The sequence below is a fragment of the Mytilus californianus genome, unplaced genomic scaffold (genome assembly GCF_021869535.1).
Source record: "Mytilus californianus isolate M0D057914Y unplaced genomic scaffold, xbMytCali1.0.p SCAF_4, whole genome shotgun sequence".
Taxonomy (NCBI): Eukaryota; Metazoa; Mollusca; class Bivalvia; order Mytilida; family Mytilidae; genus Mytilus; species Mytilus californianus.
Genome location: NW_026262690.1, coordinates 28,198,104 through 28,223,884, shown reverse-complemented (window position 1 = coordinate 28,223,884; position 25,781 = coordinate 28,198,104). Strand labels below are relative to the sequence as shown.

At 32.1% G+C, this 25,781-nt stretch overlaps 1 protein-coding gene across 2 annotated transcripts; it reads left to right on the top strand.

Moving 5' to 3' along the window:
- Positions 1 to 3,486: 3,486 nt before the first annotated feature.
- Positions 3,487 to 24,469, top strand: LOC127737857 (uncharacterized). Of its 2 annotated transcripts, none has more exons than XM_052248806.1 (11): positions 3,487 to 3,681; positions 7,888 to 8,368; positions 8,821 to 8,916; positions 13,334 to 13,563; positions 14,458 to 14,650; positions 15,340 to 15,428; positions 18,964 to 19,390; positions 20,326 to 20,424; positions 20,642 to 20,883; positions 22,188 to 22,395; positions 23,695 to 24,469. In XM_052248806.1, exons 2-11 carry the CDS (start codon positions 7,900 to 7,902, stop codon positions 23,808 to 23,810), a joined length of 2,169 nt encoding a protein of 722 aa, XP_052104766.1. In that variant the 5' UTR covers positions 3,487 to 3,681; positions 7,888 to 7,899; the 3' UTR covers positions 23,811 to 24,469. The 2 variants fall into 2 exon arrangements, with proteins under 2 accessions (XP_052104766.1, XP_052104765.1); XM_052248805.1 differs by lacking the exon at positions 3,487 to 3,681 and adding an exon at positions 5,537 to 5,569.
- The last annotated feature ends 1,312 nt before the right edge of the window (positions 24,470 to 25,781 follow it).

Below are 25,781 nucleotides of genomic sequence, written 5' to 3'. Positions count from 1 at the left end.
TGTCTGTTCTCTATTGTATTAGATTCACCTCGAGGGCTTTAGCCCGAATGGGTGTATCAAATTTACACTAAGATACTATTGCCAATGCAGAATGATAGTTTTCAATAATTTAGGAGTGAGGTGTTTCAGCGATTTGATCATCTCTGGAACTCTGGGCCATCTCTAGCACACGGATGTGTCGTATGGCTACCGTCAACCGCTTCAAGTCACCAAATACTTGAAACATGGTAATATAAAACGGCCAAGCTGATTTTTAATACTAAGATGAATATTCCAAAATCTGCTCTTTTCCTAGACTTGGGATGGGAGCCAATAAACGATTTTCTTGATAGACAAAGGGTGTTTTATTTTGCTAGGATTCAAGGCCTAGACACAAGTAAATTATGTCGAATTGTATTTGAAGAGCTAAAATCCCTAACGCTTCAAAGGGGTGGGATTATCCACAGTATATGATCAATTTGTTTAATATGGTTGGTCTGGACCACTTTTACAACTCGAATGTTAACTCGAATATGTCTAGGTTAGTCTATGGAAAGGTATATACTATGAAATTTAGAGCGAGGGGCTTGTCCCGAGCTCTTAATTTCATAGTATATACCTTTTCATAGACTATCCAATTTAGCACATATTTACAACTCGAGTAACCTTTTCATTGGTCTATTGATAGTTTATTTTGGCTGACTACTTGTATCACAGGTGTTTTTAAAACGGAGCTCATTAACGAAGTTTTGTAAATCTACTCACTAGTATCATTGTAAAATATGTGATTTCAAAAGGCCCTTCACTCCAGAATGAAAAGATGGTAGCTGCTGGTGTAAGTATGTATACTGATATAAAGCGGTGTTTTACTATACATGTTCTTCTTACATGGTAAGATGACAAAATAAATTGACCAAAAGCAGGCAATAATTAAATTGCAGTGGAAGCTTTACATGTTTTGAAAACATTTTTTAATTTCACAGTAAAACTAAAGCTATAATAAATTTGAAACATATAGATAGTTTGTCCCCATAGATATAGTCTAGCAGATAGGCATTAAAAAGCAACTACCAATAGATCAGAGATTATAGGTTTTGTGTTTTGTGCTTTTTTTTATTATTTCAAAGTAAAAACTAAAAGATTTATCAGAATATGTTTATATATATATATAGGTGGCACATTATCTTCAGACATAATCACAGTTTTTCAATTCATGACATCGTCCTAAACATGCATGAAATATTTGCCACTGGACATTAAGCAACCAATAATCAATAAATCAATCAATTCATGACGAAATACATCACCTTCCTTAAGAAAGTTAAAATTATCACCAAGTTGCTTTAATTTTCCTTCTCAAGGTTTCATAGTACACACTTTTCTGTGTACAAAGTAATTGCATGGATGATACATTATCATAATTTTAAGATATCGTTGTACTCTAATCAAGGTATAAAGAACCATATGTATTAACCTTTATTTAAATGATAAAATTTGCAATTGTCAAAAACATTTTTTAGATCCAAAGATTTTAATAGCAGGATATTTAAAAATCAACGTGAAAACTAATTACAAACTATTTAATTTAATTTGGAACACAGCATTTTATTTCAAAATAGCCAGTGGCAATTTTTGTTTTAAATATCTTGATTACGATACAATGAAATCTTACCCTTGTGGTCATTCATGCGTAGTTACTTAGTACACAGGAAAAGTATGTACTATGAAAATTAGAAGGCAAATATAAGCAATTTGATTGGACGAGAAGTTGTAAGTATGTGCTAAATTTAAACAGTTTCTTGGAAGGTTTGTTTGTAGAAGGGAATATCAAGTGATAAATAATAAAAGCAGTCTAGATGTTTTCTCTAAATTTAATTTTGCACCAGTATCTGTCGAACTTGTGTGGAAGAGCTATATTTTTATGTTTTAACAGTTAATTAAGGTTTTATGTTATTAGACTATATACTGAATATATTCTATTTACATTTATTATAATTTGTAGTCTGCTAGTTTATTCAGGTAGAACATAACCTATTGATTAATTTCTTTTCTATTGGTCGATCAGTATGATTTAGGCGGGAATCTTTTGTTTAACTTTTCTTTGTTTTGGACAGTTGGCTAAAGTCTTTATATGAAGTGGTAGCCATTTTCTTCAGCTCATTAGGAAGTTGTTATATCTTTACTTTTGAAATAGTCTAGGACTATTATATTCTTATATAAGGTATTACATATATTGTAGAGAATGTAAACTGATTCAAACCAATCAGTTGGTGAAGCAAAGAAATTTGCACTACATGTGAGGGTCATTTTTCACTTAGAATATTTACATGAATTCTGATGAAATAAAAGAACCAAAGACCCATACAACGTGTCTGTGTTTTATTTGAATACAAGGGAAACACGACTACACTTGCTTGACTTTAAGTCTGCAAGACTAAAATTGTTAACACGTGAACAAACTGTTTACCTGTGAATCAAGTCTTAAATAGGATGAATCTTAGCGAGAGTCCCACTTTCCAAATGTTTATGTAAATCTGACGAGTCCGTTGAACACTTCCTACTTGAATGTTCCGGATTTTCTTCTATAAGAAATGAATACTTTACTGATATATATAAATGAATATCTAAGTTCTACCTTCCCAGGCCTCAGCATTCTTCACAGAGCTATCATCCTACGATAAAATACAAATACTGATAGGTGATTATTTTTATCAGGTTGATCCCTATATTAGTAAAAATATGGACAGTTTATTATAAGTAAAAAAGTGTTGAGCAAAATGTACTCTCACAGATCATTGGTTTTGGAACCTAAAGTTTAAATGTGATTTGTTTGTATAATATGACTTATGTAACTCTTAGTTTATTTTTCTATGTTTATGTTGTACATACTGTGCTATTTCTTTTATGTAAGCTGTCTTATTTTACAATGTACCAATTTTTAACTCTAAATTTTTTGAAAATGACATGTATATATTCATTGCATATGCTGTTAGACGCATTTGTGGATACCCTGTACGCAAGTGCCCCCGGTCGTTGTAAAGGGGTAGTTTCTAAATAAATATATTGAAAGCATGATAAACGCAGGGTATCCAATTTCATTTAACGACACTTATGTATACATGAACATTTACCGCTGAGGATAGTAAACTAGGATTTGATAGTAAATAGTAAGTACACGTCATTTCTAGTATATTTGAAAAACACAAAAAAAAATGAATTTAAAAGAAAATGAAAAAAAAAACCGGATTTAGAAAAAAGCTGAAGGCTAAAAGTACCTATAGTATGCAAATAAGCAGTTGTTCCACCTAATACACATTTGTTTACGCTCTATATTTAACTGCTTTTGCTTATAACAGTTCTCATCGGGGCACGTTGTTTAGTGCTTAAAGTAAATAATAGAATCTGTTAACTTTACCTATATATAGATTTTAATAAAATCACAGGAACTATGATAAAAATAGTTCAGTAAATTCCACAAGCTATTTTTAAATTTATTTATATTGCTACCAAACAGTTATATATAACTGATAAAAATGATATCTTTTATATTATTTTCCATTTTATGTTTAATATGAAGTGTTTACAGTGTTAACACGAAGAGGAAAGTGGGTGCCTAGAAATCTTTTATTTTCAGTTTGTTGATGGGTGATTTCCCCAGATTGAATAGATATCAGGAAGAAACGAAACCAGATTTATCTCACAGTAAGTAATTTGTATATATACAATTAGATCTGGTTAGTTATGAGATTCAGTTTTCGCAAATGAAGAAATAAATCTTTTCGTTATTTTTACATCTTTTCATTCATCACTTACATAGTCCAACGTATACTGGTATATCATGTAAATATATATAATGAAAGTTATGATAGGGGATTATCGCCATTATACAATTCTTACTTATTCTATTTTCCTGATAAATTGAAAAAAAAACAGCAGCGACTATGATTTGATTGATTGGTGGATATGTGCTATTTCGTGGTGGTCACTTTTTATTGGTGGAGGAAGCCGAAGTGTCCGGAGATAAACCACCGACCTTCGGTAGGAAAACTATGAAAGATCTCCCCGCAATACAAAGTTCCCAATCACCAAAAACATTAAGATGTAATGTTAGCTTTTTTAACATATAAAAATAACCGAAAAATGTATCCCCAGATAGACAAAAGTGAGAGAGGGGACAATGTATTATTTACCCAGATCAATATTCGCATTTCCTTTTTTTATAATTCTATCAACAATATTCTATACATTTCAAATCACACAATTACATTTTATCACATAGAGTAAATTTTCAAATGGATGATCGAAAGTATCACTATATCTTGAATAACATAAAAATATGAAGATGTGGTATGATTGCTAATGAGACAACTCTCCACCAGAGACCAAATGACATAGCAGTTTACATTTTTGCGCCTGTCCCAAGTCAGGATCCTGTAGCCTTTGTTAGTCTTGTATTATTTTTAATTTTAGTTTCTTGTGTACAATTTGGAGTTTAGTATGGCGTTCATTATCACTGAACTAGTATATATATTTGTTTAGGGGCCAGCTGAAGGACGCCTCCGGGTGCGGGAATTTCTCGCTGCATTGAAGACCTGTTGGTGACCTTCTGCTGTTGTGTGTTCTATGGTCGGGTTGTTGTCTCTTTGACACATTCCCCATTTCCATTCTCAATTTTACAACTTAAGGTCGTCGTATGGCCTTCAACGATGAACTAAACTCATACTGCATAGTCAGCTATAAAAGTCCCTGAAATGACAAATGTACAACAATCAAAACGAGAAAACGAACGGCCTTATTTATGTTCAAAACAATGAACGAAAATCAAATATGATCTACAGCAACAAACGAAAACCACTGAATTACAGATTCTTGTCTGGTTAGGATTATGGTACTTGTTATAGAATCTCAAAGAACTGAGTTATGCCTAATTGAAATGAAATTCTAGTACAGTTGCTGGATGCTTTAAGTAAAATACATTTCATTAGTTAATTCACACATTTCTGTAGGAATCTGGGAGTTTTTGTGAGGCATACGGTTTATCTTAAATCTAGTTAGCAATCACATGATATTTATCTCACCACGTCAATGGGGTGATTCTAAACCCTTACGTTGATGGTAAAGTAATGGGAGTGGTCTTTTATTTTCTTGCTGGGTTGCTGTCTCATTGACTCTTACCAACATCGTATATTATTAGTAGTTATAAATGTGGAAGACGTAGACAAAAAACATTAAAAAATAGAGGGGGGATAATTGTGTTCAGAAAACCTTACAATTATTTTCTTGTTATTATATATATTTGTATAATTAAAGTCCATTAATTTTTTTTCAATATATCCTTGTTGCATAAGAAATGACGTCATAAGAGTAAATATTTGTTTAAACGGGCTTTTGAAATTGTAATTTAATTCTTCCCGCTTTAAATATTTCCCGTTTCTATTTCATTATTTGATAGTATATTCATTTCCTTACATGTTATTTTATTTAAGTAGTTTGGAAAAATGTCCTGTAAAACTTAGGTTTTTTTAAGAACCTTTTCCTTCTTTGCGTCGCTTATTGACATTTTCTATGAAAAATGTGCCACTATTTGAGGGTAAGTTTGTAGACTCAATCATATATTGAGTATGTAACACTATCATTCACCGTCTGTTAGTGTATAGTCTGTTAGCGTATAGCCTGTTAGTATATAGTCTGTTAGCGTATAGCCTGTTAGTGTATAGTCTGTTAGCGTATAGTCTATTAGCGTAAAGTCTGTTAGCGTATAATCTGTTAGCGTTTAGTCTGTTAGCGTATAGTCTGTTAGCGTATAGTCTGTTAGCGTATAGTCAGTTAGCTTATAGTCTGTTAGCGTATTGCCTGTTAGCGTATATCCTGTTAGCGTATAGCCTGTTAGCGTATAGTCTGTTAGCGTATAGTATGTTAGTGTATAGTCTGTTAGCGTATAGCCTGTTAGTGTATAGTCTGTTAGCGTATTGTCTGTTAGCGTATTGTCTGTTAGCGTATAGTCTGTTAGTGTATAGTCTGTTAGCGTATAGTCTGTTAGTGTATAGTCTGTTAGTGTACAGTCTTTTAGCGTATAGTCTGTTAGTGTAAAGTCTTTTAGCGTATAGTCTGTTAGTGTATAGTCTGTTAGTGTATAGTCTTTTAGCGTATAGTCTGTTAGTTTACTGTGTGTTCATTTAATGTATCCAGTCCAATACTTTCAGGTTTTTTTGTATCAAATCAAACATCTTTTCAGTTTTAAACTTTTTACCGTAGTATATTTTAAGAATTACACATTGTATCCTCAAGTATTCTTATATACACCGATTATGAATTTAACGGGGTAGCTCAAATATAGCATTATCTTCCTATATATATTTTTTTACCAGTCTTTTGCACTCACTTATAAATCGTACTTGCTTGAACAAGGATGCAATTTAAAGATACGTTTTAAGTCTTAAGTTTGACTTAGCTAATGACCAATCCCCTATAGGTAACCACGTGACCACAGAGAAGATGAAACTTATATGACGTACAAAACAAAAATATGAATTGACTGTAGATGCCTTTTGTTTAAAGTTGCCTTCATGTTTTAGAGATGTGGTTTATACTTCTATAAATAAACATCATTGAATTCACGAATACTTGTAATATAAGGGAGGGGGTGTATGTATAAGAAGATTAAGAGAATCTCAATGGCACTTTTAAATGATTCATAGATTTATCAATTACAGTTAAAACATATTTTATTTGCAAAAGTATCAAAAGGGATTAGACACAAGTTATAACAACATCAATTATCAATGCAACTTTGAGATGCTTTCTCAACAATTTTGTTCATAGTTTTGAGACAATAGTTTTAATGACCATCATGTCTGAACATATATTATGATTTAACATTCTGTTGAAGCAACCCTTCAGATGTTCTTAATCTATAAGTATAAAATTTAACCCCCAAAAAAGTTTGTCATTTCTGAATTTTTGTTCAAAGACTAAAGTTAGCCTTGAAGGTTACTAGGAGTCAAGAATTCCAAACAACTGGCTATGCGCAATGTTACAAATCATGTTCAAAACATTTTTCAAAAATAATTAAGAGTACCGGGGTAAGATGAGGTTTATCTATATTCTTGATAACGTACGTTTTATTACGATACATGGAACATTAACAAGGATTGTAACGTCACAGTTCCCAAATTGTATCCATTTTGCAAAAATAAAAAAAAACAGAGGAAATCTTATAGGTTTTCTTAGAGACTAAACTATTCGTATTTTTATAATATGCCATTATGCTTTTCTTTCAACATAGCTATATATACTTATAAACATATACAAAACGGTCACATTATATATCAACAGATAAAGTCGCCAGTCAAAAAAGTAAAATTTACGGAAACGTTGCATGCTATTTCTACAAAAAGGCTACTTTAAAATATGTCACAGATATCCATTTCATACAAGATGCACAACAAACAAGGAATATCGTTAAATTGTTCAAAAATTTTAAGAAATAAAACAAAACATCTGCTATTCGATGTTTACTGGTGTGTTGTAAAGCAATTTAGGTACTCCTCATTACAGAATCTTGGATTGTTTAGAGATCGGTTCATACCGATTTTTCTATGATTCAGTATGGATTCAAAATTAAATTTGTGGAACTATATAGTAAATAAGGACACATCTACAAATAATCACTGAATGGAAACTTTTGTGTTTCTTGAATAAACGTAGGTGAAAAACATGTAAAAAAATGTGAAATTTGGGTACCCTCACGTTACACATTTTACACTGCATGATATTCAAACTGCATAGCAAAATAAAGTTTTTTTGAAAGTGGCGTTTATTGAACAGAAAATTAAATAATCTGAAGATTAATAAAAAGATTTTAATGATAAAAATGTGTTGAACATTATTTCCAATTACATATTTTAGTTTTTTCCTAATATGGCGACCGGTAGAGACCCTAATGGAAAGGACGATGAAGATCCGTGGTTAAAAGCCGTAGAAAATGCAGAAGTTTTTGTAATGTATAACAATGACGATGAATACGAAATATCTAAATACATTTTTACTATATTTCAAAACAATGGAGTGGCGTATGTTTCTCCAGAAGAACACATAATGCCTGGATTTAGAACGTACCAGGCAATTGATCAGGCAATTTCAGCGAGTAAGAAAATGCTGTTAATTCTTTCTAAAGAGAGCATAGAAAATTTCTCATTTTCACTGGAAACACTTTTAGCATTGGAAAAAAGTTTGCAGACCAACAAGCTCCGGCTTATCATTCTATTGAAAGATGGCCTTGTTGAAGAGAATATTCCAAAGTTACCCATGCTACAGTTAGCAAGTCATGTGATCCTCCAAAGAAATTTACATGAAAAATGTATCTGGAATGTTATTGAAATGATTCGAGGTTAGTACTTAAGATATTAAACAACCAAATGGCTCAATCTTATACATTTTGTTTTAACGTTATTAAAAATTAGACGAGCGCATTTTATGAATCTATTCAATAAGCGTAGCGTATACTTAGACACAGACACATGACACATTTTCAAATGATAATAAATACCATAAATTATTCCTGGTGAAATAAGCATATTGGATGTAGGTACATGTCCCTTTGGAAAAAACCAATAGTGACTAAATGTTTACAACCTTATTATATTAGTTGAACTTGACAGCCAACTGAAACACCTCTAGTTAAACTCTACTGCAATATTTGCGTTTCAAATCTGTAAAATAGTCATAAAAGATTATCACCGGAAAAATTTCACTTTTCAATACTAGCCAATTCTTAATGGTTAAATTGTAGAAGTCGTTTATGTTAATTTCCGTATTTAATCAATTTTTTCATCTTTATAGCTGATGTCACAATTGACTCTGTGTTGCCTGCTGGTAATTTGGCCGCTGGAATGGCATGGTCACATTTCACAGGGTACCTTGAACTTGTTCTTCCAGGTATTATTTTGTTTATGGTTACATTGTGAGAAAAAAATGTTCGTTACATCTGAGTTTGCATAGCAATTATAATCAAATAGAATTCTATTTTGGTATATTCAATTTCGACACCGACATTTTAGACATTTGTATGCCCCCGCCGTGGAGGGGGCCTTGTCTGTCTGTACGTTCGTCCGTCCGTACGTCCCGAAATTTGTTTCCGTTAACTTTAGTTTGCCTCAACCAAATGTTATAAAACTTATACACAATGCTTATTACCACAAAACACAGATCAAGTATGAATTTGGGTGGCGTCACTTTTACCTTTCTAGAGTTATGCCACTTTACAAATGGAGAAATTGCTGAAATTTTCGTTTCCGTTCTCTAACTTAAGTTTGCCTCAACCAAATGTTATGAATCATATACACAGTGCTTATTACCACAAAATTCACATCAAGTACGAAATTGGATAGCGTCACTTTTACCGTTCTTGGGTTATGTCCCTTTATAACGTTATATGCAAGCGGGGGAATCATTGGACACATTCCCCATTTATTTTAATCATAAACAAACAAAATTTCACTAGCATACATGAAAAAGACTTTTTTAAAAATCAATATTAAAATAAGAATATGTACTATTATTGTCAATGAGACAAATATCCACCAGAAAACAATTCACGTAGATCTAAGCAAGTATACGTAACCGTATAGCTTTCAGCAATGAGCTAACCAATAACGTATAGTAAGCTGCTAATAAAGGCTCCGCCATGACAAAATGTTAAACCTGTGAAACAATTCAAACGAGAAGAACAACGGCCTGGTTTATGTAAAAAACAATAAAAAAAAATAAACCCAATATGATCGACAGCGACCAACGGCAACCAATGAATTACAGGCTCGTGTGAAACTGAAATATCTTATTCTAGGAAAGGACAGTAATTCTAAGTAAGTTTCCTTGGGTATATGTCGGCAGTAGATTAAGATAATTCTTGCTTATTTAACGCAAAAGTATAAATGCGCGTGTTGTTGAATTTATCAATTAAATAGAATTCTGGTGGATCTGTATCCAGTTTGGCTATAAACTGTGATGCATTACAATGCAGGAACAAGTCTGCTATTATAGGGGTGCAATTGGTGTTCAAAGGAATATCTACAACTTGTAGATAAAATTTATTGCGGAAACATCCAAATATGGTATCAAAAAAATATGATATGTTGTAACACTATGATTGTTTTTCTATTTGACTCTCTGAGGAACGCACGGTCCTGAATGTAGAAGAATTTATAATTTCATTCTTAACGTAAAAAAAAAAACCCATTTCTTTACGTGTAGCATTTACGTCATATCACCACCACATTGATGGCTGCTATGTCGGCGTGTACGACCACAAACCGCTTTGTGAGTACCTGAAGCGTGTTTCTAACTTTCGAAAAGTGCGTATCAGTAACCCTTTTATTAATTTCTAAATTATTTTCAAAATGTGTGATGTTCATGTATCCACAATATTAAGAGAGAACTTTTTCATATATTTTTACATTTTTATTATTAAATCTTATATATATTTAAGAAATTGGTTAACCAAATAAATATTGTCAAAGGTTCAAACTGAAATTCATATGATTTCATTTTATGGTCATAACCTTTTTAACTATTAAAACATAAATTAATTTTTATAACGTTTTGCTTTACAAAAACTGATGACCCAAATAATATTGTGAAAACATTCTCTCAAACTGAATCGTGACTTTCGTTCTGTGACGTTTTGTTAGTGACTTTTTTTAGTGATTTTATCGTGTGCTTGTCTCTTACATTCTTGAATTAGGACTTCACATATTTAAAACATATCATCAATGAATCAAGTTGAATCAAGTTGAGCGTTTACTCATTTTGTTTTCGAAAAAAATCGTCAATGATAGCAAATTACGAAAAAAAAGGTTTCATAAAATAAATGTAGGCCATGTCTTGGCAATCGTAGACACGGATTGCACGTGAAGTATCTTCATAGAATTTGAATAAAATTGAGAATGGAAATGGGGAGTGTGTCAAAGAGATAACAATCCGACCAAAGAGCAGAAAACAGCCCAAGGCCACCAATGGGTCTTCAACACAGCAAGAAAATCCCGCAGCCGGAGGCGGGCTTCAGTTGGCCCCTTAAACAAAAATGTAAGAAGAACATAACATAAGAATACTTTTCCTGTCAATGTTTTGAATACTATAAATAAGGATGCAGGCAGTCTTAGAATTGAAATCATCTTAAAAAAACTAAATATGAGTACTGCGAGCAAAGCTCACAAATAATATCACGCCCTCAAATAAAGCAAGGACAAAGTCTATGGTATGTTTAGGGAACCTTTAAATATAATTCATGTAAAAAAAATATAGGAGGGGCAAAATGGTTGATATTCTGAAAGTTTCGTGAAATGCCAAAGTAAATCCCCAAAACCAAAACCTTTCGAATGAAAAAATGAAATGAAAGGAGCAGAATTACATAATGTGAGTGAAGATTATGTGAGATATTCGTAAAATTCTGTCAAGCATTTCAGTAGCAAATGTGGATACAACAGTGGGACGAACTACTATATACATCCCGATTTTAAAAGAGGAGGTATAGAAAGGGGTAGGGAAAAGATAAAAGAGAGTGAAAAACAATTATAATACAAACATTGACAAAAAAATAGACTTAAGATAAGAGAAAAAAAGGAAAAACTGGAGGAAAGAATGGGAGAATGAAGAGAATCAGTTTCAGAAGGGAAAAACATGTCTCAACTGAATAATGGTGATGTTTAATATCACACCCAGGAATTGATCCTCTACGTTCCTGTGTAGGACGTTGAGAATCGCAATCAGTGAAAGTTAGTTTTCCTCTCTTCTGCGTTAATTTGTTTTAGTATTTAGCACACTTAACTCTCAAAAATGAAAATCGGGACTTTCTACTGTTATATTTAGGACCCCAAATAGGATCTTGGTAAATACTGCTAATAGTAATATATTCCCCCTAAATAGAAAGAAAATTTAAAAGGAATAAAAGACAAAAATGAATACAGGTAAAATTCGAATAATTATTTTCTGGTTTTCCATTGAAACAGTTGAGCCCTTCTATATGCTGCTCTTCATTTACCCCTAATTTATTTTAGAAACGACAAATTAAAGCAAGACTATGGTGTGTGTATAGGAGTTGTATCAACTTCTATTCAATACTTCTATAAGTTGGGAGTTCGAATAGATTTACCTACCTGCCATGCCAAATAATATTCGTCGGAACTGTGTTAGCGATTGCATCTGTTGTACCGATTGCAGGTATTATGGTGTGGTATGGTAGGATGTAAATTGAATCTACCATGATTTTTTTTATGTTAAATCTTCTATCCTGTCCCTCTCTCGACATAGAACAAATGAATTCGTTAATGTGTTGATACACCCTTTTACCGATTATCGGTACTGCAGATGCAATAGGTAACACGTACAGATCAAACTCTGATGTACACGATTTATTTGTATCCATTGTATTCGAAAGCAAAACAATTGTTTTGAATGGCAATCATTAACACATATCCTATTGAGATTATATAATAATGTTTATATATTGACTTACCTCAAAACGAGAAATATTAGAAAATAGAATACATGTTATATTTAAAATACAGCGCAACACTGTTGAAAAAATATCTCTATTGGTAAACAATAGCTCGGCATTATTACTTAGACTGTCTTAATATATAATAGTTCCTCTTTCATATCAGAGTGTCTAATTATAAGGAATAGTTTAATACTTTGATATATTAGTATGTAACTTTTCAGTCTATCATGTCAATAAATATTATTATATATGTAATAGGCCGTAACCATCTATAATAATTGTTAATGAGTTTGTTCCAATAAAATATTTGTATATGTATTTATTGTATCTGCCGTAGTAACAGTCGGTACACATCCTATTACCGGCTATCATTGGGTAATACAGATTAAAACATGCTGTACACGATTGCATAATCAATTATATTTCAATGGCATTTTCAAACAGCAGACACAAATCTGCTGTACACTTTATCAAAAATAATGTTTTGAAATGGTAATCGGGAGCACACATCCTATTGAGTCTGTCATAGTGATAGCCGGTAATAGGGTGTGCCACTATTACGGGCTATCAATACGGCAATTATTTAGGGTATGAAATAAATACCAAACGAATACTAGATCTCAGATGCTCAATGTAAGAATGTTTGCATAAAAAATTTTGCAATTCCTAACAAAAGTGAAACAAAACACGATGAATGTTGACCTATTGAAATTGTGATCTTGATGCCATCATATTAGATTACATTGTTACCTGAAAAGCTTGAATTTGATCCTGCTTAGAATTAAAATAATAATTATTTATTATAATACAATATTCCAGACGTTTGCTATACTTTATTATTTTTATTTGTACTTTCAGAGCTTGCGCAAGGAATAAAAAAATCGGACTGGTTTAATGACAATCCTGGACATATGCCTCTCTGTCTGTTCATGTTATTACCGCATAGTGGAAGAAGTACAGGTAAACTTGGAGATGATGATCGAGACGTTGAGGAGGTTGGAGAAATTGATATAAGAATTAATAACAGACCATACAGTCCAAAAGTGTGTAAAGTTACAGAAAGGGATAAGAACGGACATGTTAAAAGTGTAAGTATGTTGTTATGTTCTACAAAGCGTTTTTATATTTTTTCTCACAAAATGTTTTGAAAACGACTAGTATAAGTTGTGTGGTAAATGTCCATGAGACAACAACCCAGCGATACAAAATACCCAAAAGGACTTTTATTGCACGTCTTGATATTGATAAGTTCTATTTTCACGTGTACTCGTGCCTTGAAATTATTTAATATTTCCATTATATAGAACCAACTGAAAGGCAAGGTACATATCTCTACCCTAAGCACCTTTCTTTTCAAATTACAGTCGAAATACCCGCTATTCACCCCGGTCACAAATCTTTGTGGAAATAATGCGATTGATTTATAGTTCTATGCATGACAAATTTGCCGCTAGACGCATGGCAAACATCAATCAACATTTAAAACCCACTCTAAAAGTGGGGGCTATATTGCAATCCTCTTGTCCATCCCTTCGTCCTTTTGTTTATCAAATATTTTCGTCTCAGAAACTACTGAACGGAATGTTTTCATATTTGGTCATCATTGAAGAGTTGTAATCTGTCAAGCTATCTACTTTCTGTTTTCCAATGCTTTGAAATACGAATGGGGATGTTTTGCACAACAACACGTACATTCTAGTTTGCAAATCTACGGTATATGGTCTTTTGGTTTGATAAATTCTACAAACAAATATTTGAATATTTTTAAATGTTATAGAAAATTCCGAAAGACTTTTTTGTTTGGTTTTGTAAATGCTGATTGAAATGTAATGTCAATTTTTTGTAGTGTTCATTTTTTTTAACGTGTTTTGCATAGAATTTTATTCACTTTTATAGCTACATTCCATGTGTGTAATATGCTTATCTGATAGCTTTGAGACGACTAAAATTATAATTAAACTTTATTATTTACTGTTATTTAGGAATACTTCTGTGTTGCTCAATACCCAGGGGCATTTTGTGCACTTGGAACAATTAAAGAGGAAATCTTATGTAATTTCACCAAAAAACAGAGAGATGTGGAGGTTCAAAGGTTTTACCATTACCTCAATGAAATCCTAAACCATGAAAAGTACAAACAGTATGGCGTATTGACTAAAATGTTGATGTATGATGGTGAGTAACTTTAGTGCTTACAACTGCAATGAAATATTTTAGATTATCATACTCCAGAATGAATTTTCTTTTAAAATCATAATAAACGAATAAATTTAATATTGTAACTAAATTGTCAAAAAATAAAACAATTTACAGGTTAATAGATTCAAAACAATTTACTGGGTATGTACTGGAAGCAAACAATTTCCCGTACTTTTATACAGATTGTGTAATAAAAGTACGGGATCATTTTTGTTTCCAGAAAATAGATTTTGAAACTAGTATCCGGTAAACATTTTTTTTCACGCAATTTCACCACCCAATTACTCTTTGAATATTAACACACTTATTTACTGGCTATTCGGACAATAACAAGTTAATTGTCTCCCTCGACACCTTCTTTTTCCATCAGTTTGCCTTGGGAAATAGTTGGTGTCTATAGAGGACAATAAACTTTCTATTTTCCTCTTAGCCATTAAAAATAAGTGTATACTATTAATGTTAATATGATATCCCAGTCCTTTGAGAGTTAACACCGCCTGTTTCAGTAACCGTTGCATGCTGTTCTCAAACATTTCTTGTAAAAAAAAATTCTTAAAAATACAATTCCTTTAAAAGAAATCTAAAAGTTTTGTATAACTGTCAAGTAGTTAAGTTCTAGGTCATGAGATTAAAAGTCAATTACCAGAGTTTTGTTTCAATTTTAGATGAAGAAAAAGGAGAATCTGCTACTATTTCATACCAACTCAGACAGGGCATACATGACGTTATTAAAGATCAACTCGGAAAACCAGGGGTATGTCGTAAAGATATTGACATATTTGTATGATTTTTACACGTCGTCTGTTCTTCCGTCTGATCGTCCTACAAATATTTCCGTCATACTTTTCTCAGAAGCTACTCAACCGAATTACTTCATATTTAGTCAGCTGCTTAACATTGATAAGTTTTAAGGTTTGAGTGCTTTTCGGATCTGTCAGATATCTACTTCCTAGAAGTTTGTCGATACTTTGAATCTATACTGAATACAACTATTTTCGCCACTCTGTCAGTCTGTTCTCAGGAATTAATGAACCTACTTCATATTTGTTCAACACTGGCAGTGATTAGTTTTTTGTCACTTGTGAGCGCTTTTCGAGTCTGTAGGACACCCACTTCCTGTTTTCCGATACTTTGAATTATGAGCGGAGTATGCTCAGCACGACAACGCGGAAAACATCTCGTTTTATTTTCAATTTGTTTAATATATGATAAACATATAGTTGTACAATAGAGCCTATGGGAATGCAGCCAGAGTATACATCTCAATAACCGAAAACTATACCGTAGCTATGTATGGTATAATTTTCACAATTATACCATAGTTTTGTTATATCTAAACTTCGTGAAAAAAGAAAGAAAGAAGAAAGCAAACCGGAGCGACTTAGCTGAGGCTGACTGATTTTTTAAACATAGGATCAATAGAGTCGACGCTGGGCCATGAGGCAAATCTGTACGCTTTGCACCAGCCTATATAAATGAATACCTCGGGTGGGAATCGAATCCACGTAGGCCAAGCTCGTTGTCCTTTATATGAAATAAACATAAAACCGCTCCGAGAGCCAAAAACAAAACTTAATAGGCCAAATAAACTTCAAATGTGTTGAAGGTAATATAAATGTATATATATATAACGTATTAGTTAGGGTAGGTTGAATTTTCGGTTATTGTTATACTCGGGGTTGCATTCAAATTGGCTCCATTGTATAGCTATAGTATATGTTAAACAAAAATAATGTATAATACACAGCTGACATCTGACTTTAATTATGTTGCTTTAGAAAGTAATAATAAAAATGTTGGACCGTGAAAGTCAGATCCTAAACGAAGATTAGAATGTTTAGGCCTATCTACGCAGCATGTTTTCTTAATCATAACCAATTTGAAAACTCTTTTCATTAATTAACGGTTTGGTCTATTGATACATATTTAAACGTGGTATGATTCATTCAAAATCTAGGAAAGATTCCTGTGAAATAAGTTTTCTCAGATTTATGAATATTTCATTTTAAAATAAAAACGTTTTAAACTGAATGATTTTGATTTATAAAGAACTAACCCTTTGCAGTTTAACTTTTAATCTGGGAATCCAGAACTCTTCAAAACTCGGAAATCTGTCGTCTTTCGTCCATGAAATCTTTGCTTACTCTTGAATCTCTATTGCAGCGTTCTAATCTTACAGATAAAGAGAAAAGTAATTACGGCTAATGCATATGTTTCTTCATCGCATTTAGCATATCTAGAACATCTTATTCCGTCTATAACGTTATCCGACGTCATTATAAATGCGTCCATCGCTGTCTAGGAATTTTGTCTATCTGATATACATGTACCCGCGTTCAATAAGTCCGTCCTTTTTTTTTTTTTTAAATAGGCGGGGTTTTAATTGATAGGCTCGAAAGGGTACATTTAAACTGATTCTTATGAAAGTTATTTTAGAGGTAAAAGAAATAGTAATATTTTACAATTAATTATCTTAAAAAAAAACTTTAAAAGTTGACAAGGGGATTTTAATTCGATAAGTTATGGCCGGGGGTTTCAACAAAAACTATGGTATAATTTACGAAACACCGAAAAACTATCCAAAATATATGTTGCTCAGTCTTTATTTTTCTATGTTGTGTTATGTGTACTGTTGTTTGTCTTTTCGTCGTTTTTCGCTTTTTGCCATTGCGTTGTCAGTTTATTTTCGACTTATGAGTTTGAATATCCCTGTGGTATCTTTCGCCTCTCTTTTATAACATACGCTTGTAAATATGTCCCTGCAAAGCGTCAATCCAACATAGAAATCATATCAAAATACAACAAATAATTGTTCATTCTTTATGTACTATTTTGCTTTAGTTAAAGGGGCATAAGCTGTTAAATTCATGTTCACCGATTTGACTGAAATTCTCATACTTGATGTATAACATACTGTAACGTATATCCAAATTACAAACAGTCTAAAATAACAATTAACAATGCATGGACTCGATAATATTTATCAACATTTCGTGTGTATTTTAGTCTAGACGCCATCTAATTAACCATCGAGATGATCTCCGAAGACTGTCGATGGTCATGTAACCCGATATAAACATAAATATGAATATAAATAGATAGCGACCACGTGCAATTGGTTTTTTCTAGGTCTATTTGAATTCATGTCATAGGTTAAAAAATATGTTAATCATCGTGTTATCCTGTATAAGAATGATTTTTTTTTGTGGATCGAATCAGTCAACGAAATGGTTCATCCTTGTTTCATTTTCATTGTTTCATTATTTTCCTTTTAATACCAGAACACGCCTATTACGTGCGTAACCTATGTCCAGCAAAGGGGTTAAATTGAAGTTCACATGAATACGGATTAACATGTGGTCGAATCATTCACTTGCAATCAGCGATGTTTTTGAGCTTATTTTGACAAATTTGGGCCAAACTAACTGCTTGTAACGAAATAGTATTTCAAAATTCCGCTTTTATTAATACTTGAAACAAAAAGAGTCGCATTTCAAATATTTGTCTAACTCTTAGCTAATGCCTCTTTAATGTTGCACTTGTTAGCCATAAAAAAACAGAAGTTGCAATAATTTGAAAATCGAGACAGTCTTGAGGCTAAGCGATATGCGATTTTAATTTATGGACACATACAACAATAAGTTAATAACAACAGATGATTTAAAGAAGAACTATCTTATGGAGGCGACGTTGTTGAGATAAAAAAAAAAGTAGGTTTCATAAAATGAAAAAAAAAGGCCCGGGCCCCCTCTTTCGTGGGAAAAATTTGGTTGATTATATAGGGAATCACTGAAGCATGACTGGAGCGGGCCCCCCCTTAGGTCAGTCAGCCCCCCCTCCCCCCCCCTTATGAAAAGTTCTGGATCCGCCACTGGCTGTGGTATTTTGAAATGTGCGCTTTGTGCGCTTGTCTTTCGAACTAATTGTATGCTTGTTTGTCTTTTATATTACTGAAATAAGGTTATACATTTGTTGAAGCAAAATCTTTGGTTTTCATTTATTCACTACATAAATCAAAATACTGGTCTGTGTTTTGTGTAACAAGATTTATCATATCTAATGTGAAACAGAATAAGTTCTTGTTACCACGATTTATAACACCTGCCATTATGAGTATTGCTTACTTTACCAACTTTAGAGCAGAGTCATGATTCACAGTAATAGGGAATCAAACGACGCCTTTTAAAATATATTATGTAACTTTGAAAACACTCCGTGATTTCTTAAAAAAAAAGAAAGGAAAATTTATGTTGCTGCGCGCTTTGAATACTTACTCTTTTTCTTAACAGGAAGGAGTGAAAAAAGCAGATGAAGCAGAACGTTACAGGGACGAAGTGTGTTTATTATATCACAACAAAGACAAGCATTTGGTCTTTAAAGTAAAAGATCACCTTGACAAAAACAAAATCAGGTATTCCCAGGCACGACCTGCATCATCAGGCGAGAGAGATGGTGATTCTTTGTCTGAAATCGAAAGACGTGTACGAGATGCACGATGGGTCCTATTGTTCATCACGGAATCATCACATAGAGATATGATCAGCATGTTTTTGGCAGAGATTTTAAGCATTGGCATAGAGACGAACTCGTTGAATGTAATTCCGATATTGAATGGTATCACACCAGCAGATATCCCCTCATTCATCAGATGGGCTAGGCATATATGTATAGACCGTGACGAAGACTACTTGGAAATGATTGTTGATGCTGTTAAAGGTACATATCAATGAATACGGTGTGTACGATATATCTACTATACCTGAACAAAAAGAGATATGATAAAACAATTGAAGCATTTGATGTCCGTATTTAAGTTAGTAAATTTGAAGTTTGATAAATGACCATTTCATTTTTCTAGATTTCCATTTGAAAAGAAAGGTTTGTCACCTAAAATAGGTTTATAAATGTTAAACTGTAAATTTCTTTTAAAAGAAACATGTAAAGCTGCACAAATTAGTAAGGAACAATGGTAAATATTTACCTAATATTAAACGAGTATGACATACTTAAAAGTAAGATATAACCTCGTTCTTTTTAGATGCATTGTCGTGTTCTTGGTCAAATGCTGCTTACTTTATGAATTTTTGTTTCTTTTTGTGCAAGCACCAAAATGTTTTGGGAAAAAAAACAAACAGAAAAGTAAAGACAGATACCTGTAATGAATTAACCGTACAGTTTGTACAGTTTGACGCCAGTATTAACAACATAATCCTGAGTGTTCAATTATAATTGAGAATGGAAACGGGGAATGCGTCAAAGAGACAACAACCCGAACAAAGAGCAGGAAAAAGCCCTAGGCCACCAATTAGTTTATCTGACAAGTTACACATCTGTATATTTCGACTTCAAAATATATTTTTGAAGGTCCTAAATGGGCGGGTGGTAGCAGAAGTCTCTGGATGTAGTGACTGACAATTTAAGAAAGGGTGAATAAACTCAAATTCTTTAATTGAATATCTTTTCCTGTAATAAGTCACCGATTACAGCTACTTTGATAGCAAATCATTTTTCCATGTTTTTGCATGCAACATGTCATGTAGAATAGACTTGAAAACAATTATCTCTCTGCAATTGTTTTACTTGATTGATCTTTGTTTTACCATTATCATATCATTAAATCATCTATACAATTATTTGTTTCCTTTCTTTAGGAAAAGATGTGTCAATGAAATCCCAAATTCCAGTCGGAAATATTGCATATGGATTGGCGTGGGGTTTCTTTGTGAATTATTTAAAGCACGTACTTCCAGGTAGGATTAATAAATCTATAGTTTCCTACATATTTTAACATATGTGACGTATCAAAATGATATTACTTATACTACATATGAAAGAAAAAAAAGATGTCTGATTTTAAATCAAAATTATTAAAATATTCAGTTTTAAAAGTTAATGTGAGCATTACGATCTGTCTCGTCACACAAACTTTTCAAGTGATGTCAAAAATAAACAAAGTATTTTTGGTAGATTTTAGAGAACGTGTAACTCAATGTATGTCGAAGGATCCAATACGTAAATACAGAGAAAAAAGTAGGCGCAACGTAGTTGTCTCACAACAGATGTGGGAGATCATTCCAAAGAGTTGCAAGTTTAGACCGACTTTGAGTGAGGTTGATGCAGAAATAAAAGGTCCATGGAGAGTCGAAAAAGTAGAGAAACATCTGTTTGGAGCAAAGCGGATATTCCCATGTAATCTGTGGCATATTTGTGTAAGTTTAATCAAACACAAAATTTGAACATAGCGAACTAATATGATGCACAATACATATTGCTTTTATCTTCGTCATTTGAACTCTGGAGGATATTTGTTTCATTTGCAAGCATTCCACATTTTCTTATTACTATATATTGTTATAAAAGCTCCTATTTTAATGCAGATATATCATATCTCCGCATCTAGAAAATAGTGACGTAGCCTTTTATGATTTTGACAAATGTCCATATTTAAGGTTTCAAAAAGAGTTGGTTGTTCATTGAAATAACCTTTTTCATGGCTAAATGTCAATAAAAATGAATCTGTTGACTGTTGAACGTTCATAGAATTACATGAATATTAATTTTATTAGATGACTATAAATTTTTTGTTTTCTCATTGGTTAAAAGCGTAGGAAATCCTCTTTGATAAAACATTATATTCACCGCGGCAAAAATCCCGAGAGGTTAATATAAGATTCGGAACAGTGTCTGTATACCTAAATATAGATATTCCAAGGCAACGTCAATGACGTAAGTTTATAGCGTCGTGTAAATTTCCGTTTTTTGTTTCTTCTTGTTTTCGGTGTATTTTTTTAGTAAACTTTATCGAATATTTCAACTTATGAAAATTATCAACTGCAAAAGCAGATGATACATTTAGTATAAAAACAGGGAACAGTTTTAAAAGTATCTTGAGCAAATACTGAAAATTGGAGAAGGATAAAAAGTCATATAATAAAACAATTGTTGACTTTTGATTTCAGTTGATACAATGATTTATCAACCCCAGCGATATGACATTCACCCTCGGCCGTTGGCCTTGGTGAATATCATATATCTCTGGGGTTGATAAATCATTGTATCAACCTCAACAAAAGTCAATAATTGTATAATATCAATTATATTGGACTGATCATTGTTGATGTATAATGAAATTTTTAATAAAAATTATAGAAAAAGTGCTTGACGTCATCTAAACAAAGATGAATATTGTTTTAATCAAATATGGCTTTGTGAAAGGATTGTCCTAACAGTACTAGTTGTAAGGACTTTGCCTATGTGATTCTATATGGGTTAATGGTCCATGTTTGGATGCAAATATACACACGCTAAACTGAAAGATTTCTTTTGCATATGAATGTTCAAATAATCATAAAATATTGACTATAGGTTTTATACATAACTCACAAATAATTTATTTTGCAAAATATTATTTTGACTTTAAACCCTTAGTTTGTAAAAGTGTTTGGTAACATTTGCAAACATTGTTTAAACACATTTTATGCTATTAATAAATTTAACTTTTTGGTTTTTAAAGACAAGAGATACAGATTATTATTTTGCGGCTGAATATCTTACTCCTGTGAAGACATTGTACAATATGCATATCTCAATGATTGCTGGACTTAGTTATGAGCAGATGATGAACCAGAGGGAGGACTTGACAGAACAACTGAGGGGAATTCTAAACACGGCTTCAAAAAAGGAGGAGTATGAAGAAAGATGTGGAATCATTGTATATGATGGTAAGATTTAACAAGTTATTCCACCTTTAGTGGTTTTAATTTGGATATACGTTATGGACTGTCTGTTCGATCATATACACCTCTCTCATCTCCTTTTACACCAGTAATTCGATGGAAATAGCTTTAAAAAATCTTCACGATTTAATTCCATTTGTGCAGTTTTTTGTTTTGTTTTAAATGTGTTTTAGGCATTTTGATTTTTAGACATGAACTTATAATATCTTAAGGTAGCATAATTCAAGGGCAACTGACAATTCTTTGTTCGCCTATTGATTTATCTTATTTTAGAGCTTTTGATTTTGCCATTTGATAAAGGACTTTCCGTTTGAATTTTCCTTGGAGTTCGGTATTTTTGTTATTTTACTTTTTACTTATCATATTTGCTATTACTGTACTCTCTTATCTATGTTGTTTTTGCAAATAACCACAAAATTGGGTAAATATCGTCATTCAAGGGCAAAAATACTATCAGAAATCGACTAACTATTTAGGAGTTTTTGCTCATTTGTAGGACGCAATAAATTTATATTATTATTTTCATTTTTCATTATTTTGCTGATATAATTTTACTATTTAATGTTTCTCTCTATCAACTTTGGTTTCTGCAAAACATAAAATGGGTAAAAATCATCGTTCAGCGGCAGTTATTCCTCGGAGAAAAAGAATGATGATTTCGGCCATTTGACTTTTTTGTAAATCTTTTTTGCAGATCATTTGTGCCATTAGAGTTTTTCTCTATCTATTATAGTTTTCAAGATAATAGTCTAAAACATATAAATATCTATTACTCTTACACAGAGTCGTCTCACAATTTTGATCTGGATATACAGTAAAAAAGTCTTGACATTATTAACAATTTTTCTCATGCCACATTTTCTCTATCTATGACTGTTTTAAAGATAATACCATTTTGCGGTCATGTTGGCTGGTAGTCGGGAACATTGGGCATATTTTTTAAAACTAAAGAACCCACGGATATGGGCAGTAAAGTTTGGTTCCGATCGGTCATGAGTTTTAGAGGAGATCGTTGCAACTGATTACGGACGACAAACGACAGACAATGATAAATATTGTTCACTATGGTCTTCTGGGCTAAGTGAAGTATAATAGGATAAGCATATCCAACTTTCGGGGTTATCTGTTGAAGTGGTAATTTAAAATGAACAATTGTCTTAGCAATAAATATAACTATAAGAATATGTGGTACGAGTGCTAATGAGACAACTCTCAACCAGGGAATAAATGACGTATACGTATAGATGTTAGAAACTTTATTTCTGAAATGTCATATATTTGTAGATTCATCCGACGAACCGTTATCAACAGTTATAATCAATACCATAAAGAAAGAAACTGGTCATAAAGCAGAACACGAAAGTTTTCTGAGATATCTGAGCAAGGACGAAGAAAAGTAACAGAATGAAAGTTAAACATGTATCCTGGTTAATACAGGTTACAGCTATTCATTTTGACAGTATGACAATACACATTTAAAGTTTGCGTGTGGAATACATCATTGCATCTACAGTCTTGAATGTGGGTACATCACTCTTTTAAATTTGCCTAATTATAATTTTGTTTGTGTTTGGAAAATCATCATTAGAAGGATATCCCTGTATCATAAAGTAATAAACCTTTGTTATTAACTTGATAAATTCGAATTCTAAAAAGTGTATATTTCAATCTTGGCAGACATATTTTAAGGATGTCGGATTCACAGTGCCATATGCGCACTAGGCATATTTGTCATATCTGTTGATTTCTATATTGATGCATGCCCTTTTATCTTAACTCTTAATTTATTTTTATTTCTTATACACATCCACCCTCCGTAATTGCACAAATTCGTAACTAATTTACCAAGTTTCTATGAACTACTCCTTTATTTGAATGCATCTTATATATTTGAAACATGTAATGTAATATCTTTTTATTTTTGCAAAATTATTATAGAAGCACCATCTTTTCTGCTTTTCTTCTCTTTACTGTTATTTTGTAAGGGTATATTTTTATTTGTATATGTTATTTGTATATGTAAATGTTTTCATACAATAAATGAATTATTTAGCCATGATTTTTTCGATGCTTTCAAATCTTTAATTAATTCAATAGACGAAATGAATTTTTTTCCTGATTATTTTTCAAATTTTTTGCTCTAAAAAGTGACGCCAAAAAACTATATTGGATGGTTTGTCTTATATCTTGGTGGATTTTGAAAATTTAAACAACGGACAATTAGGCGATCGAAGGAATCTTGACACACAAACCAAAAAGATTCAGACAACCTTAAACATATCTTTTAAAATATATCTAAAAAAAAATTATTAGAATTGTTCACTTAAATTTGAATTTGATCGTTACGAATAGGTTTTATTAATAGTAGAGTTGTTTGATTTGTTTGTTGTGTTTTATAGTATATTTCTGAAAAGCCAAAAGATTTAAACATTGCTTACAACACAAAATAATAAAAAAAGGTCAATTCCGTTTGATTTAACAAGATTTTGGTTTTGTAAACCGTTCTCCAAATAATAATATTAGTGTGATTACCACATATCAGCTGATTTTCAGATGGTATATTTTCTACCTTGTTATATTATTATTCCAACTACGATGATTCAGAAGACTCATTTAAGATTTGGACGACCTGACCCGCATCACAGTGGCACACGCATCAATGTTCAAATACGAAGTTGGAGAGCAATGAAAACCAAAAGTTCCAAAATTAAAATCATTTTTAAAACTAGATTTTTATTTAGTTTGATGCATAACTGAAAGCAAGACTATTTACTATAAATTTGACATTTAAAGTGAAACATACATTTGTAAAGTTAAACGATATATCAAAGCGTTAACATATTAAAAGGGGGCATTAGCTTAAATTAAGACAAAACATCAAAATTTTATTTGATTTCAAACATTTACAAAAGCGGAACATTGAAATAATGTTTCGCAAGTAATTGTCAGTTTGTTCAATTTTGTCAAAATAAGCTCAAAATCATCGCTGATTTAGTGTAAAACTTTCAATTATTCAACCTCAATTGAATACGCATAAATGCGATCTTCAGTGTTCCCCTAGGCTTGAGATTGGTTGTGCGTTGGCCACCAGAAGAACCATTTCAATGACTGATTTAGCCCACAAAAAATCATTCTTATACTTTTGAATCTATATTAGGAAAACAAGCCGATCGTTGTCTAGAGAAAACAATCGCCATTAAACGATTGCACGTGCATACATCATAACGAGTCCATGTATTGTTGATTGTGTCTTTTTTGACTTTTTGTAATTTTGATATACGTTTTAGTATGTTATAAATCAAATATGAGAGTGTGGGTCAAATCGGAGTACAGCTTATGCTGCTTTAAGATCAGAACTAGATAGAAAATTT

Coding starts and splice junctions, on each gene's coding strand:
- LOC127737857 (XM_052248805.1), top strand. Junction 8,369..8,820: donor TGTTATTGAAATGATTCGAG/GTTAGTACTTAA, acceptor TCATCTTTATAG/CTGATGTCACAATTGACTCT. Junction 14,651..15,339: donor TAAAATGTTGATGTATGATG/GTGAGTAACTTT, acceptor TTTCAATTTTAG/ATGAAGAAAAAGGAGAATCT.